This window comes from Gymnodraco acuticeps, unplaced genomic scaffold (assembly GCF_902827175.1).
Source record: "Gymnodraco acuticeps unplaced genomic scaffold, fGymAcu1.1, whole genome shotgun sequence".
In the NCBI taxonomy this organism is placed as follows: Eukaryota; Metazoa; Chordata; class Actinopteri; order Perciformes; family Bathydraconidae; genus Gymnodraco; species Gymnodraco acuticeps.
In genome coordinates this window covers 932166-949346 of record NW_022990510.1, presented here as the reverse complement: position 1 = coordinate 949346, position 17181 = coordinate 932166, and the positions used below count along the sequence as shown (strand labels likewise).

Genomic DNA, 17181 nt, shown 5'->3' with positions numbered 1-17181 from the left:
CTCTGAGTCTCCCACTGCACGGACCACAGCTCGTCCTCCCAGATCATCTATTCACCCCCCTCAAATCATTCACATGTTACTTCAATAAACTTACAAACATCACACTGTTGTGGCGTGGTTCCTGCTAGTGAATAGCTGTTTGAGGTGTTGAAGAAACATGCAAACACATATATATACAATAGTGTATTAGGGCCATTGTAGCTATACAAAAAAAAGATATTGGTGATTCAACTATTCTGAGAAAAAAAAACACTTGGAAATTGTGTGGGGGGATCCCAATATAAACCAGACCTTCCAGACCTTCACTAAATAATGTTAAATAAAACTATCTGGTCAGGGTTCCTTCACCTTACTTGCCTGGTTCACATGTTCCTTGGCGTTCACCAGATTGAGCAGAGAACACTTTCTACCACACAACTGTAAATATGCACATAATGATGGTGATGAACTCTCACTTTTCTGGCACCTCTCCCTTGAGCTCTGATTGGTGCATATTGTGAAAGACAGAAGTTACAATTGATCAGGCTCCAACTTGTAGCCTGGCACATCTCTCTGCCAAGTCACAGCAAAGTGTGTGACAACATGATCACCTAATCTGACCCATTGACCATCCCAAACTGTACAAATATCACGTCCCGGATCCCGTCATTAGACTAAGCTCCAACTCTGGAAAACTGTGTGCTGTAAGCCTGTGATGCTTCACCATGTTTGACAGGGCCTTTCACATGACCTATATTACACATGATCACCAAAGACTATTTATATATAAAAGTATTCAGTCAATGTGAAATCATCTAGACTAATAAAGTAACAATGTGTAGAGCAATCGAAGAATCAACATCACATGCAGCTGGAGAACTGCTTAAACCTTCTGAGAGGTGGGGGGGTTAGCAAGATAATGATGTTAGACCTTGGGTCTTTTGCGTTTCAGCTAAAGAGCCAGTAGGAGGCCGTGTACACTAGCATGTATAATGCATTAGAGGGTCAACCTATAGTGCTCTCTGGAGCATGAAATGTAAGGACCATTATAAACCTCCATCCTATGAAGGAGGATGGAGGATGCTGTTTGCACATAGTATAGATGTGTATACATTAAAGAGGCCATTTCGGGTTTTCCTTTCATGAAGTGTGTTATAAAGCTTGTTGTGCATGTAAATGGTCTGCAAAGGCTCAAATCTGTGTGTTCCTTCTCTCCCACGCACTCTCCCCCCCCTGCCTGAAATATCTCCATTGAACTCCTTTGTTTACTTCAGCAACATAGTGACATCATTATGTAACACTTTCGCTTCTTTTGGCTAGCGCTCCAACACATTGTACGTGATAGGCTAAGGGGCGAGACATCTCTAATGCATCAACCAATCACAACAGAGCCGGCCAGCTAACCAATAAGAGCAGACTGGGCTCTGGTTTCAGACAGAGGGTGAAAAGAGTTGCTGCAGCACAGGCAGTATGAGGAAAATAAAGAGCTTTTTGCAGCATGGAAACATTAAAGCCTGGAAACATGTTTTGACCAAAATATTGCACTTGAAGACATCGCAAAGACTAAAACAGCTGCCAACTAGCACAGATGTTCTGCGGTTACTTGTAAGGATATATCTCTCCACACCAGCAGGGGGCAGTAGGCTTTATACGTTATTCAAAAAGGGAAACAGGGAAAACATCAAGCAGTGCAAACAAAGCAGGGTTTCCCCACCATTTTTACAAACCACTTTCTCTTGGCGACAAGCTATGCTGGCGATTCAACGTGCTGAATCATCCAAAAAGTAGTCGACAGTGTGGGACATTCAACATAACACTAAGCTCACGGACACTCAGGGAAGGCCCCACATTTTCAAATTTCCGACTGTCGTCTTTTTGTGTCAGAGCCTTAAGCTGTAGTCATGAGCACTGAGGAAACATACTGTAGTCATGAGCACTGAGGAAACATATCGTTCCAAACAGAAAAGCTCTTTTATCCACGATAGCCTCCACAACAGCCTCAGCCGTTTCTCAGAACGCTCTCACAGACGGATGCAGTCAGACTGTACTAACTGAGTTTTCTAATTGCCCTACAGAGCGTCCCTCTCCATTAGGCTTTGGGCCAGCTGGGAGGAGTGTGATGGTTCCCGAGCTCCCTGCGCACACACACACACACACTCTGACAGCCATGCCTCAGAGATACTCCCACCAGAGGAGGAAAGCCAGCACAGCAGCTGCTAGGAGGATGGAGAGAAGACGCAGCGATCAGGGGAGAAGCAACAGCAGCCCCCCCAGTACCCCCAGCAGCCACCACCAGCGCTCCAAGAAGCTGGCCATGCTCTCCAGGTACGCACCCCCCACCTGGCTCACTGTTAGGGCGGCGCAGGAAGCTAGACACTTAGGTTAGGTTAGTCACACTTCATTGGCAGAGATAACATGTAACCTTTTCACATGCTGATGCAAATGCTTATTATTTAAAGACATAGAGTATTTCTTTGCAAAACTGCATACAACAACAAACATGTGTACAGAAAACAACAGCGTTATTGTGATTAGCAAGCTATGGAATTTAGCACCATTACTACTTAACTTATTCAATCTGGGGGTGGTCAGGGTCATTGGGAATGCTGAGCGAGTGATGGCTGGTCATTTGAATCTGATATTAGTCTTGAATATGCTCCATGTTTATTACTTTTTTTCAGTTTTATGTTCTGACAAAAATTCTGTTGCAAGAATTTAAAGCTTTATTGCTCCAGTTTTGACTTCTTCAGCTTTGCCATTCCTGTCATGGAGAACACTCTCTGACTTCCACTGACTCCGTCCAGGTCTCTGATCCTCTGTCACTCTAAGACCAATGATGATTGTCTGGAAGAAGTGTCACATGGGTGCAGGACGTGGGGCCCGGGGGGGAGGACGGGCGGGACTGTTGGGGATCAAACACAGTACGGAGATGCAGAGGATGGACACTGGAGGACAGCTCTGGAGAGAAGAGGAGGCACGGAGGCAGACCATAGCGTCACACTCAGGGGAAATAAAAGGAGCCTCAGGAGGTCCTTCAGCATCAAGGTACACTGCATGAGTTTACACTGGTGACTCATCAATAGTGATCAAATGCTTTAGTACTTCATCTAAGCATATTCTCAAACCAAAGTAAAGTCTTTCCGACCCTTGCTTTACTTTACATGTGATGCCTTAGTTGTAATTATGTATTATGTTTATTTTGTTATGTATACATGTATTATACATATTAAACTGGATGAAAATATAATTCTATAATTAATTTAACTTGAATATGTAGATATATTATTTTAGGCCATTTAACATACTGACTTCATTTGGTTAAGTGTAAATATCTCTTGTTGATCAGACGTTGTTTTTTATGTCGGCTCAATTCACAATTATTCTGTTACTGTTACACAAGTTCATTAAGTGATTAACCTAATATTGTAATACATTGTGGAACCTGGCGAATTTCCGTTTTCTGAGCAGCATGACTCCAGGGATGTGGGTCAGTCCATCACCACGACCCAGACTCTTTACAAATGTTGGACAGGATTGAAATAGTTTACAGACCTTCATGGTCCCCAGAAGATAAACCCTACGACCATAGCTATCCCCTGATGTTTCTCGAACTCCAGCAGGATTACTTATTGATGCTTGTGGTTTTGTTCCCGCTGTCTCATTGAGCCATGATCGAATCCTTCTCTGTTCTCTGTGCTGGAAGTCTTTGCCAGGCGACAGACCATGGATTGAAGAATTTGAGAGAAATAGGTGTGAGGCAGATATTAGAAAGCTATCCATGTTGAAGGGATAATTGATTGTTGTTTCCAAATACTGATCGATTTGAAAAAGGAAGTTGGCTTGCTACAAGTCTATTTCTCTCATAATCAACATTTTCACAGTTTGCATTGCTCAAATCAAACATTTCAAAATCACATGTTACTTAATTTTCCCTTTGTTGTGTTGAGTACACATTATGCAAAGCATAATAACCCTAACCCCTGGCAATGCACTTCATTATTTACTTTCTTTCTCACTACAATACAATAGGCAGTCTAGCATATGGTTAAAGAAAACTTCCATATTTGCAAGTTGTATTTATTCGGAAAGCTCCAATGTATCTGAATTGGAGCTTAAGAATATTGTACAGCATTATTCCAGATGATTTAAACCAAATAGAGTCATTTACTTTGTTTGAACCAATGAGTCAACCAAGGCAGACAATAGTCAATAGTGATGACTTAAATCATTCATAAACAAACAAACTAACAAGTCCAAACAAAGTCAACCGATGGACCCGGAACATCCACTATTTAATATACCGTTATCAAACAAAATCAGGATATTGTACAAATGTGTGTTTTGTGTATCCTACAAAGTGTCAACATGCAAACGCTGCGCTATGCACACTACTGGCTGTGTGTGTGTGTGTGTGTGTGTGTGTGTGTGTGTGTGTGTGTGTGTCTGTGTGTGTGTGTGTGTGTGTGTGTGTGTGTGTGTGTGTGTGTGTGTGTGTGTGTGGCCGAGCATTACTATACTTGTGGGGACCTAAATCTGTTTACACAGCCACGTGTGGGGACTCGCCTCCCTTATGGGGACACATTGGAAGTCCCCATGAGGGGAATCATTAATTTTACGGTGAAGACTTGGTTAGGTTTAGGATTAGGGCAAGGGTTAGGGTTAGGCATGTGTTGGTTATGGTTAAGGTTAGGATAAGTCTCCAGGAAATGCATGTAAGTCACTGTAATGTCCCCTGAAGTGATGTATACATGGTATGTGTGTGTGTGTATGTGTGTGTGTGTGTGTGTGTGTGTGTCTGTGTGTGTGTCTGTGTGTGTCTGTGTGTGTGTGTGTCTGTCTGTCTGTCTGTCTGTCTGTCTGTCTGTGTGCGTGCGTGCGTGCGTGCGTGCTGAATGTTAAAACTTGAGACAAAGGCTGTGCTGTTTCGACAATATTTATCTTTATTAAAATGATACTCACATTTACATCTGATCAAATGAGCCAATCGGCTACATTTCTGTAACTTCAAATAAAGTTAAATGACAATAACTGACAAATAAGATGTAGCTTTACATCTTTATTGATGTAGAAATTTCACATGTCCAGATCGTAAAATACTTTTTGGCGATCTAAAATTGGCTATAAAGTCTATAGATATGAACTGACTTAAACAAATATGTACAACATTTCAATGGATTTGAAGCATTCTCTGATTGCATTTATGAATGGAGACATATCCTAACTCCCTGCTACAAACATGTGCCATAAGGTGGATGGCTGTAGAGTAGAGGTCATTCACTGATCTTTACCATTGTACCATCACAACTGAAATGTGTGGTGATGAAGGTGCCAGAGGGAAATCAGGTGATAATTCATCCTGAGCGAAACATGAATGAAATGTGTTCGAAGTGACAGGTCTTAAAAAACGGCAGTTGCTTACATTGACTAAATAAACAACTACTTGTCATCACACCGAACTTAAGCCACCTTTAGCTTAGCGGTTGTGATGCGCAGCCATGCAACCGTGATGGAGTTATTGGTCCTTGTATCAGCATTATTATTACCTTAGTATGAGCTTTTGACTTCTTTAGGTTTCAAAACTCCCAAAGTGGTGTAAATATGTGGAGATTATCCTGCTGAACAAAATGTGTACGTCTCATAAATATAGTAATCCAATGAAAAAATCTCATTGCTTTTTGTTGAGGGACCCCTTTGCGATGCTAAGTCTACAAAGATATTTAATCAATGCACCACTCTATTGGCTTCAGAAATAACTCTAAAAAGTGTCTCTTCCTATAGCCCTACAGATATATTAACCATACGAAACTGAGATTTCATGTCGATCATAGTGAAGATGTTAAGCTGGCTGTTGTCCCACTTCATGACTCGAGCACAGGCTGCTAAACTCTCCTGACCAAAGCTGAGCTCCACAGTCCCTTAATGGAGCAGGGCTTCCCCTCTGGGGCGAATTCACACCAGGTCGAACATCAATCACTTTTAATCACCAACCAGACACTAACGTTATTACATACAGACATGTCCATTTGGAGTTTATGTTGAGACTAAATCATTTACAGTCAAAGTGAATAATGTCTTTGTAAATACAGCTATGTTGTCATAAGGGGCATTATTTAAACACATTTAAGTTTTCATGCTTATCAATTATTGGATTTCTTTGTTTCTCATGCATTAAACATCCATGTGATTGCTCCATTCAAATAGTAATTGACATAAAGAAAATACCGTAGTACACATTTTGAGAGCACAACCACTCTGTCTGTATAACATTTGTTTGATAATCTGATCACATGTCCCCTCAAGAACTATGAGAACATGCTCAAAACACTGGGGCCCAGTTTAAGACCTTAGGGCAGAGCGGGGTAAGACAGTGGGTAAGTTGACCCCTTTATCTAAAGAAACTGTGCACATTTGTAAAAATGGTAAAAACAAGGAAATTGGTAAATTTTTCCCCATGGTTAAATTTACCCCTTATGTGGATTCATTTACCCCTTATGTGGATTCATTTACCCCTTATGTGGATTCATTTACCCCTTATGTGGATTCATTTACCCCTTATGTGGATTCATTTACCCCTTATGTGGATTCATTTACCCCTTATGTGGATTCATTTACCCCTTGGATGGGGCAAGTTAAGCCTTTTTTTGGAGAAGTCATATTTTCATGGCCCTTTGTGATAGATGCATTATTTTCACTTTGATTGACAGAAGACATCCTGAAGTAAAGGCTGTTGTTGTCATTTTACTTATATCTCATGAGGACAACATAAGTAAGAATCACCTCATCTTACCCCACTCTCCCCACTCAGCCAGATGTTTGATACGCTCATACAGCTTGCTTTCTACTCCCAGTATAGAGGTTACTTGTTCACTGTTTCACTGTAACTAATGTGTGTGCCCATACAGGAGAGCAGTATCTGGAAGATGTGTGTAGCCACAGGGCCGGCTGAGGAGGTATGTGGGCCACAGACGGCTGATAACAGTGTCCAGACAGAAGACAAAGACCCTAATGTGCCAGGGAGGAATGGAGAGACCACACAGAGGTAATAAAACACAGCAACACACCGCTAAGCACTTCAAGGTCAAAGCTGCACTTTGGGTAGAATTACAAAAACTTCATTCATATTAGGTGAAAAACTGAGAAATGTGCAACATGAGAGTCATGAAGGTTATGTGAACTACTAGTGTTATCCAGCTGCTCCACAGGAACTGATCACTTTCCTACCAGGCATTCAAAATAAAAATAGGCCTGTGCTAAATCAGTGCAAAGGACTGCGTAGGGGGGGTTGTGTGGCCATTGTGAAAACAATGGATGCAATGTAATCTCATCCTCCTCATAATATTTTATAGCTTTTCCTAGTATTTTAATGCAGAATGTTCACTAATGTTTAACTTTGTAACACTTTTCTGTTGGGAACTGTTCAGGGTTATGTTTAGGCAACCGAAGCACTTGGAAGAAAGATGTTTTGTTTATGCAGTAAGGTTTTTCTTGTGTTTCTGTGTCTGTATGCTTTCTCTTCAGACGCTGCAGCTTCCTGAGCCCAGACAAGCTGGCTCCCTTTAACGGACACTTTCTAAACGGCAGTACTTGGATTGCAGCGGAGGGGATGAGGAGCGTTCACATAAAAGCCTTCAGTGAGGTAATTCAAGCTAACACGTGAAATTGACTCCATGGCATTTTCTTCCTCTTTTCTCATATTTTTGGAAAACACCTAACTACTGTCTACAGTACATGAAGCATACTCCATTGATATTGACTCGTTAGATACAGAGCTTTCGATATGAGCACATTTAGTCTTTGACCTGCTCTAGCAGATAGCTGCACATTCTGTGTGTATAATCATTTCAGCAAACTTAAGTTGAATTTTGATATGGTTAACTTACTATCTCATTATAATGACTTACTATCTCATTATAATGACTTAATATCTCATTATTAGGACTTAATATCTCATTATTATGATTTAAGCCGACTACCAGCAAGTGAAAGCAATACACTAGCTAGCTGTAAGCAATCCTGATTTTGGAGCACTCCTGAAGAGAATACATTGTTTCTGCTCTTGCCACACGCCAAAGCTTGTTATTTTGTAGCTTCCTCTGTAGTGTCCGTAGGCTTAGTTTAATATTGTGTGATTCCTCCAAAACCACTAAAATGTCCTTATTTGTGAATCCGCGTCTGAAGTAGTCTTCAATTATAGTATCCATTAGTTCAGCTAAGTGTGTCCCACACACTTGCTTCTGTTGCTTTGGTGTAAAGGGATGAAAGCTAATTTTAAAATTGCTCTTATATGATAGTAAGTCATAATGAAGAGATTGTTTTAGAAATATATCATTAAATCTCATTTAATCATAAGTATTACTCTAACTTCATTATCTGTTTATTTCCCACGGTTTGAATTGACATCTAGCCTCTAATTTCCACTTCCTTAGAACAAACAAAAGGCTGTCTCTACAACCATTGGTTTGTAATGAACATGTATGTGAGTTTCAACCGTCTGGCCAAATGTTTTCCTGTAATGTATATTGCATAGCTGTATGTACGTTTCAACCATTTGGTCAATACTTCTTGTAAATGTGCTTGCTGAGGACCTTCCCCTTCCCTCCTTCTGTAGTGTATAAAGTGTTTTTATTTTATTTTGTATGTTGTCAAATCTTGTACCAACCTTTTAGTGCAAGACTCTGTCCTTTCAGCTGAAATAGATTAACTCTGTTAAATGCTTTTGGACTTTTATTGACTTTATTAAATAACAAAATGTTGCTTTAAACTTCTATTGTTTGTTTATTTCTTGCCAAACAGGTTGTTTCTGTTTTTTAAGTGGAATTTCATCCACAGTTATAATAATGAGATAGCTAAGTCATTATAATGAGTTGGCTAAGTCATTATAATGAGATAGCTAAGTCATTATAATGAGATAGCTAAGTCATTATAATGAGATAGCTAAGTCATTATAATGAGATAGCTAAGTCATTATAATGAGACAGTTTACGTGGGCTGGGCTGGGTGAGGCTGAGTGAGATTCCCGGGCTGATTTTTAATCCCAGTCCGCCCATCATGCGCCTTGGTGACCGGACATCTCCTTCATAAAACTAATAAAAGGGGGAGTAATCGGGCAGTTCGGTGTGTGGGGGTGTGTGGTTAAAACGTAACAGCCTGCGGTCACTCTTTAGCTGTTCAATGAAGGTAAACACAGTGTAGGCGGTGCGTAAAAGCTCTTTGAGCACTGGTGCTGCTCTTCTTTGAGTTACACGTCCCGCTGCCTCCTGGAGTGACCGCACACACCTCTGGCCGAAAAGTCCTTAAAACGAAGTCTGAGTACGAAATATATCTCAAATAATGTATGCACTGTCATTTCCCCACGTAAACATAACAGTCTGCATGCAATTACACTGTTGTCTCCTGTGCGTTCCACTTCCTCCTTGGCACACCGGTAACTTTCTAATTTGTTTTTTTTAAAAGTCGGGATAACGGGTTAGTTTCTCGTGCGCACGAGCTACTAACCCGTTATCCTGTTTTTTTTTGTTTTTTTCATGTCCCTTTAGGGACTCCGTATAATTTTGACTTACATGATTTTTATTTATTTTTCCTGTGGTGCAAACAGGCTTCCATAATCCTGACTACTGGTCCGTATGATAAGCTTTTTTTCTTCTAAATAAATCTAAATGTATTTATAAACAAAGTGCAATTGATTTCTAAAGGATCATTTGCATGCCCAACACAGAGCATCCTGGGACTGTTGGGCTGAAATGATAGACAACAAACTATGTGTGTGTGGGCATGTCATGTCTCTGCAGTCTGCCAGTCTTCCCACACACACTCAGACAAAAGGCTCTTTTGATTCAGTCAGAGATGGAAACAAACAAAAAGGCATTTAAAGAATGCATTTATCAAAAAGAGTCATGTGAAGAGAAGAAAATTCAGCAACATTTATATAATTTGTTGGCTTCAAACTGCTTGTGGAATTTGAGGAATAACACTTGTTTATTCAAGCTAAACACAATGTATATTCCAGAAATGCACAGTCAAGGAATTTGTCAATTGTCAAGGTAATTTCGTTAAATATATTGTATAGTTGAGTAAAAATCACATTGTGAGTTTTACCTTAACACAAGGAGCTGCTCATGTACAAGCTCATGTATGGATGTCTCATTATAGACTAGAGCTGTTAGCACTGAACCCAGCATGGTGTGCTTTCATTGGTCCAGAGGAAGTGGGTTTCAGGTCTTATGCCCCTCATCAAAGCAAAACCAAAAACGTCACGAGGCGGGGGCAGGGGCGCTGAGCAAAGGGACTAGATCGCGACCACACACTTATAAAAAACACACTTATATAAAGTGAGGCAACACTAACCAGGCAGAGTTTGATGCTGTTTGTTTTGAGCTTACTTTTAATGATCATCCGTTCTCTCTTATTTGCCGTTTTGAAGCGAAGCACACTGTCTCTAATGTTTTCCTCTTGTTTTTTATTATAGCAGCTATCGTGTGGAATCAGTACTTGGGCTACACAAGTAAAATCATAAAGAAAAATATGCAGGTAAAATATACCTGTAGAAAACGGCTTATGCCACAATATTGCCCCTTTCACACCAGCGCTTTTTCAGCTCCGACTCGGAGCTGGAGCCTGAAAAGCGCCGGTTTTTCCTGTTCACACCGCTGCGGGCCGGCTCTTAGCTCCGGAATCCGGTTCACTTCCAGCTCCAAAAAATTGTCGGTCTAGAGGCAAGAGCTTCGGAGCTAAGAGGTGGCGTCGCTTACGTCTCTCTTACGTCGAGGCGTGCAGGAAACTAAACCCTCCTCCCCTGAACATGGGTCGACTGTCATGCCTGCCTACAACAGGGTTGCCAACTCTCACGCATCTGGCGTGTGACACACGCTTTCACTCTCAATCTCACGCTGCCCAAACTATTCTCACGCCAAAAACAAGAATACCGAAGACAAGAAACGGTTTTGAAAACTGTTGTCACGTAGTGATCGTCTTCTCAATAGAGCATCTTTGATAATGTCTTCTGGCCAATCAGAATCAAGATAACGGCGTGGTGTTGTTGCAGGAAGTCCCGACGGAGAATACTTCTGCTGTAGTAGCCTACATCTCTATATACATCGATACATACAACATTACGTGTTGATAGAAATCAACACGTAATGAAATAAGACCCCACGGTTTGATGATTGATGTGTGGGCTGTCTTTCATTTTGACACACAGAACAATGGGGGCTATCCACCCTTATCCACAATGTAACATCATTCACACAGCCTCTTCCCTCCTCTACCGGAAGAGGCTGTGTGAATGACGTTACATTGTGGATCCACAATGTAAAGTAATTCACAGCCTCTTCCCTCTTCTCTCTGTGAGGAGCAGCAGGTTCAGCTTTCAGAACAAAGTAACACAAAACTAAAATGGCATTCATTTTTTAAATATGTCGTGTAGTAATACATTTATTTATTTGTCTTCTCAAGAGAGTACCAGAATGTGTATTTTATGTTAGTATTTCAAAAGATCTCCTGGGGGAGAATCCCCCCAGACCCCCCTGCAGGGGTTGGGTTTTCAGCATGTCAACTCTTTCACCTGTGGGGAAATTGCAGGATTGGCTCCAGGTCACCCTTTTTTTTTTACTTCAAGACAAATGTGCCTTTTTATTTGATACAGTTCAATTTGGATTGAGACAGGGAAATAATCTAAACCTCACGCGTGGCGTTTCACTGTCAAGGGGAGCGTGTATGTAATTACATTGCAAATACTGATTTGAGCCCCACCACTGGGGTTAGCCCTACCATAGATTACCCAACAGAAATACTCCGACCCGTATTGCGCATGGGCAGATCTAAGATATAGAGTCAAAGAGTATATGAGAGTGAGAGTGTGTTAATTAATATATATGTTTGGAGTAAGTCTGTAGATTTGTGTGTGTCTGTGTGTTTCATGTATAGGCATCTCACGATAATTAATTTTGTTGGATACATTTTCCCGGAAATTATTGCGATAAACGATAATATTGTCGGCACCGTTGTATGACCATTTAAGACCACTGACATAATGATAATATATAATAATAATTCAAGTACATCCTTTCAAACTGCTAGTCACATCCTCATGTAAATGGCAATGTATCGAGTTCATTTTTATTTATCGTACGATAAGTCAATTTGCTTATCGCGACAGGCACACAATAAAATAGTGGAAACAAACATGTGTTTGACTTTCATTAGTGAATGAAACTGTGTGCCCTTTATAGTCTGTGTCCAATATTGTGTATTTGTATATATTGTATATCCTATTATATATGCTAAGGTCCCGCTGCTGACACGATAGCAGTCATTTAGTGCGCATATGTAATTAAACCCATGATATCAAAATCTCACTCCAGCCAGGCACCCAAAGTTGGCAACCCTGGCAGTAGCACAAGCAGTAGTGCTTATAAACACACTTTATAAAGTCAGGCAACACTAACCAGGCTTCGTGTGATTCTGTTTATTTGTACCTTACTTTGACCATCCGTTCACTGTTATTGATCATTGTGGAGAGAGGCAGACGTGTTGTTTTGTATTATAGCAGCTATCGGATGGAATCAATACATCAGGGTTGCCAACTTTGGGTACCTGGCTGGAGTGAGATTTTGATATCATGGGTTTAATTACACGTATGCACACTAAATGACTGCTATCGCGTCCGTAGCGGGACCGTACCATATATATATATACAATATATACAAATACACAATATTGGACATAGACTATAAATGGCACAAAGTTTCATTCACTAATGAAAGTCAAACACATGTTTGTTTCCACTGTTTTATTGTGACTCTATTTTGGCCTAGTCGAACAATAAGCAGCAGACTTTGACTTGTTTATCATTTCTACTGGTGGTTCGTATTTGAATCAGCATGGTTCAATCTGACTTCCTTTGATGCACATAATGGATGACAGTGTCCCATCAAGTGCAAGTCTGTTTCGACACTCTGTTTTGTTCAGTCCAATTACTGAGAAGACTCGTTCTGCATCCCTATTAGAGTGAGGTAGGCATAGGACAAGCTGGGCCACCTTCCCAAGTCTGGGGAACTGTTCTTTACCAGTTACTCGGCTCTTCTGCGTAGTCAAGTGTGCCCACACCATGTCCATACGATGGAATTGTTCTTCCTCTCCAACACTCACCAGGGCACCTTTCCAGACCATGTCAGGGATATCCGTTTCCTCCAGCATTTGGTACTCCAGGAACTCATCCAAAATCCTGTCCTGTTCCCTTGGGTCCTCAAAAGGAAGAAGGTGTTTGTATCTGGGCAAAGACAATTGCAACAACATTATTTATAATAGAAACAAAATATTCAGACATTTATTTTGCCATTAGATTATTGAATTCTGTAAATAAATATACATAAAACAATAACCAATTCTCTATCCAGATAGAAATAAATAATCCTTTACAATAACAGAATCTCCCAATGTAATATCTAAGCAAGCTGTATTTGTTCACCCATCTCAACTGCTTGTAAAGCCTGTCAAAATCACCATTTATCTTTAATTAACTTCTCACGTTGTTTAAATGCAGTAATGGTAAAGTGAAAATAAGGGTTCAGTAATTGTACCTTTGGACAAAGTAGAGCACATCATCCACATGGGAGTTTTGTCTCTGCCTGAAGTCCACAAACTCAGCATGTGGCAGCAGGGGGTCATTGAGAGGTAGCTTCTTCAGTGCATATTCAGTAGACCGAAGCAGGAAGCCTCTTGCTGCCTTGTTGAATTTGGTGACATCACCTGAGGGAATCTCACCAGCTTCATGCAGCCTTATCAGTGTGGACTTTGTAGTCAGTCCAATGCCAAGCTGGGTGTCTGAAAGGAAAAAAAGACTACCATGCATTATTTTGCCCATACTATATACCTGTAGATTATTTCAGTTGTCATAAAAGGGTCAAATAATATAGGCTATAACAGTCAATTGTATTCACCTGGCAGTTGGTTTTCTTGATCCTGAAGATCAACACTCTCCAAGCTAGTTGTTCTGAAAGCTGCAGGCTTCAAGAATTTGGACATTAGCTTTCGAATGAATGCCCTCACCTGAAATACAGAAAATATACAACCCACCCATCCATGAACATTAAGATAAGAATCAATTATACTATTTGACATTACCATTACACTAACTCAAACAGTAAAATGATGTACCTGCCCATGGAGAAGATAGATGCATGGGTGCTGCCTCTGGAACAACAGATTAAACTGGCAGAATGTAGGCAGAAGTGCCTGGTAGAAGAGGAGATGAACCTCTGTCAATGGATCCTCAAATAAGGCACGGAGCCGCAGACACCTGGCTTGCTTCTCGTCTAAAAGACAAAAACGTTCAAAAATAATAAATAGAAAATTGTAGTTTTGCATTTTTCATCAATAATGAATATGGGACTACAAACCAGTGGATCTGAAGTAGCTTGTCAGGGCCTTGTAGACACGGAGTATGCGGTTGACAGCCAGATCCAAACTGAGCCACCTAATGCTAAAATGCTGAAGTACCTCCATGTACGTGCTGTCACAAAACACACAGAATTCTGAATAGAACAAAATATGTATTTTAGATTGGCCCTTCAAACTATTTCTGAATCAATGCTTTTGAGTAGAATAAATGTGTTATGTGAGGATAACTTGCCATGAAGCATGTTCTTTCTCTTGGTGCTGGATTTAAACCAGTAGGCAAGATCGACGCAGAAATCTTCGACTTCAAAGCCCGACATCTGGAGGGTTAGCAAAATAAATGTGTTAGTGTTAATACTTTTACAATATGTACAAAGTGGCCATCCCAGTCAAATAGAAACAATTACAGTTGTGACTGTCAAGTCATTACCTCGGAGTACACCAAGCCACCAGCGTGTGCATTATTGTGCACAATGTGGCAGGGACAGCCAAGAACGTAGATAGATGGATTTTGGTCCAGGACCCTGCTCTTAATCGAATTCCTGGCTCCCAGATTGACACTAGCACTGTCAACTGCAAGGGCCACGCAGTTGGCCCATGGAATACTGTGGCCTTCCAGCACCTCATTCATTTTGCTGAATATGACCTCAGCAGTGCCACAGCTGGTTCCTGATGTCAGACCCATGTCAAGAAATCGTTGAATCACACCTTGTGAACTCCAAATGTTGACAGTCAGTGGATTCAACTTCTCTCTGCCTGTGACGACACAAATGTATTCAACACTTACTTACTTAATTCTGTGTGACCCATGGTCAACATGAACACACTTACCAGTATCATTGGACCCATCAGTGGCCAAAGAGAAGGGATGATCACACAGATTTTTCACAAGCTCATCCATAAAATATGGGGCTACAGACTTGTTTATGATGGCTGTTGTTTTTGTCCTGGCTGAGGAATACTTTTGGGCTATCTTGGAATCAGGGAAACACTCCTTGAACAGTGGACTCAGGCGATCCGAAAAAGCCAATGGGATGTTGTGCTGCACCATTGTCATGGCCACCTTCACTTCGGCTCTTCTGGTCTGTGGTTGTGTAATGACATATAAAATAGTAAACACAATCATATATCTACATAGGTGAGTATGCTGCTGTCAGGTCATTTATATTATTTTGACGTATTTAATCAATCAGTTTAATGATTTACAGGTTAGGCAAAGTTTATGTAACCCCAATCACTGCGGCTTAAACCCCACTAAATAACCATAACATCACTGTACTTAACCAACTTGTATACTATCACCTGTGTTTCCCGCTGACCCATCTCAGTGCTTTGCGTTCCTTGTATGAACATATTCATTTTTGAAGAGCTCTCAACCATCTTTTGTTTTTTCAAGTGTGATTCCCTATTGATATGGCGAATCACATCAGCTCTGCCCTGGTGTCTGCATTCTAATTCATGCCTGCATATGGAACACCAAAAATGAAAAGGTGTAGTCCCAGGCGTGATGAATGGCCATTCCTTGGTCCACTGGGAATTAAACTTGGAGCCATATGAGGCTGCCCCTGCGTTCTTCCTTTGTTTTGATGCACACAGCGCCTCACACTCTCTCTCTATGGTCTATGAGGAAGAGATTTAGATATTGAATTAGTTTATTGAACACAAGTGTAGACACTGACTTAACATGTTACAAATCATAACAAATAATGGAATCAAAATGTGTAAACAGCAATCTACAATTGTGTAGTTATTTGCTAGCAAATGTTACAATAAATACAATAAAAACAGCTCGCTAGCAGCCTTGGCTACCTGTGAAACCTTTGGGGTATGATATTGTGAACTAGCCAAGTTACCTGCACTTGTGTCTCGTCTTCATCTTCCCTCATTGTCTCCTCTGAGGATACTCTGCTGCCTCTGCCCCTGTTTTCCTCTGAACTGTTGTTGGCTAATGCCAGTCCCTCATCTCTTTCTCTCTCTTTAGTCTTCTTAAAGTATTTCACAAAGCTCTCCATCTGGAATACCAGTTTATTACAAAGTCTGTCTTGAATACATACATACATAGTAGTTAGAAAATAATTTGCATAATAAAACACCATTATTGTTATAATATATGTTTCTTTTATTCTTTAAAAGCTAGCTGTTAACATAGCTTAAGCTATTTAGGGGACTGAATTACAACTTTAGCGCCCTTCAAACCTAGCATAAAAGTCAAGTGACAATCTTTTAATGTGCTATACATTCTAAACAAGTTTAAACAAACAAATCTAAAATGTTAACAAACTTTATAAACAAATATGTGGCCTTTATAGAATAGGTTATCTTACTCTAATCATATTTTCAAACATATTCAACGATATCGATAAAGTACACTGTGCAAACCCACCTTTCCTTCTGTAGAGTTCGCCGTCGACTGATGAAAAGCATGGCATTAAGACGGATCTGCGCATGCGCAATACGGGTCGCAGATTGACCAACCAGCTCCCACTGCTCTGCTGTCTGTTAACGTTGTTAAGAGTGGTGGGGGCGGGGAGGGAGCGGATCGACAGCTTGAGCAGCTGTCAACTCAACATTGTAAATAACCAACCAAAAACGATCGCCAGTTCATCTTGTTTTGGCGTGAGAATAGTTTGGGCAGAGTGAGAGCGTGAGATTGACAGTGAAAGCGTGTGTCACACATAGTCAGATGAGCTTCAGTTGCTATGCTAACATCACCTGTCTAATACCAGAGAAACTTTAATAACAGCGTTGTGATGCCGAACTGCGTCAATTCAGACTGAAACACATTCACTTATGGGGATGGGGGATATT

The 17181-nt window shown here is 40.7% G+C and overlaps 2 protein-coding genes across 3 annotated transcripts in view; one reads left to right on the top strand and one right to left on the bottom strand.

The window, feature by feature from the left end:
• The first annotated feature begins 2109 nt into the window (after positions 1-2109).
• il16 (interleukin 16) overlaps positions 2110-17181 on the top strand; it is a 54325-nt gene continuing 39253 nt past the window's right edge. Inside the window, exons 1-4 of one of the 2 annotated variants that reach the window (XM_034226975.1) lie at positions 2110-2304; positions 2784-3024; positions 6882-7018; positions 7498-7615. In XM_034226975.1, coding sequence (XP_034082866.1) covers positions 2147-2304; positions 2784-3024; positions 6882-7018; positions 7498-7615 — 654 coding nt within the window. In that variant the 5' untranslated portion in view covers positions 2110-2146. Of the gene's footprint in view, positions 2305-2783; positions 3025-6868; positions 7019-7497; positions 7616-17181 lie in introns of those variants that run through there. The other variant, XM_034226976.1, reaches the window with a different exon arrangement.
• On the bottom strand, positions 12720-15188 carry LOC117553157. The gene is made up of 7 exons (XM_034226977.1): positions 14804-15188; positions 14609-14693; positions 14376-14510; positions 14134-14291; positions 13917-14025; positions 13557-13800; positions 12720-13246 (listed from the first exon to the last, which is right to left on the bottom strand). Exons 1-7 carry the CDS (start codon positions 15056-15058, stop codon positions 12853-12855), a joined length of 1380 nt encoding a protein of 459 aa, XP_034082868.1. The 5' UTR covers positions 15059-15188; the 3' UTR covers positions 12720-12852.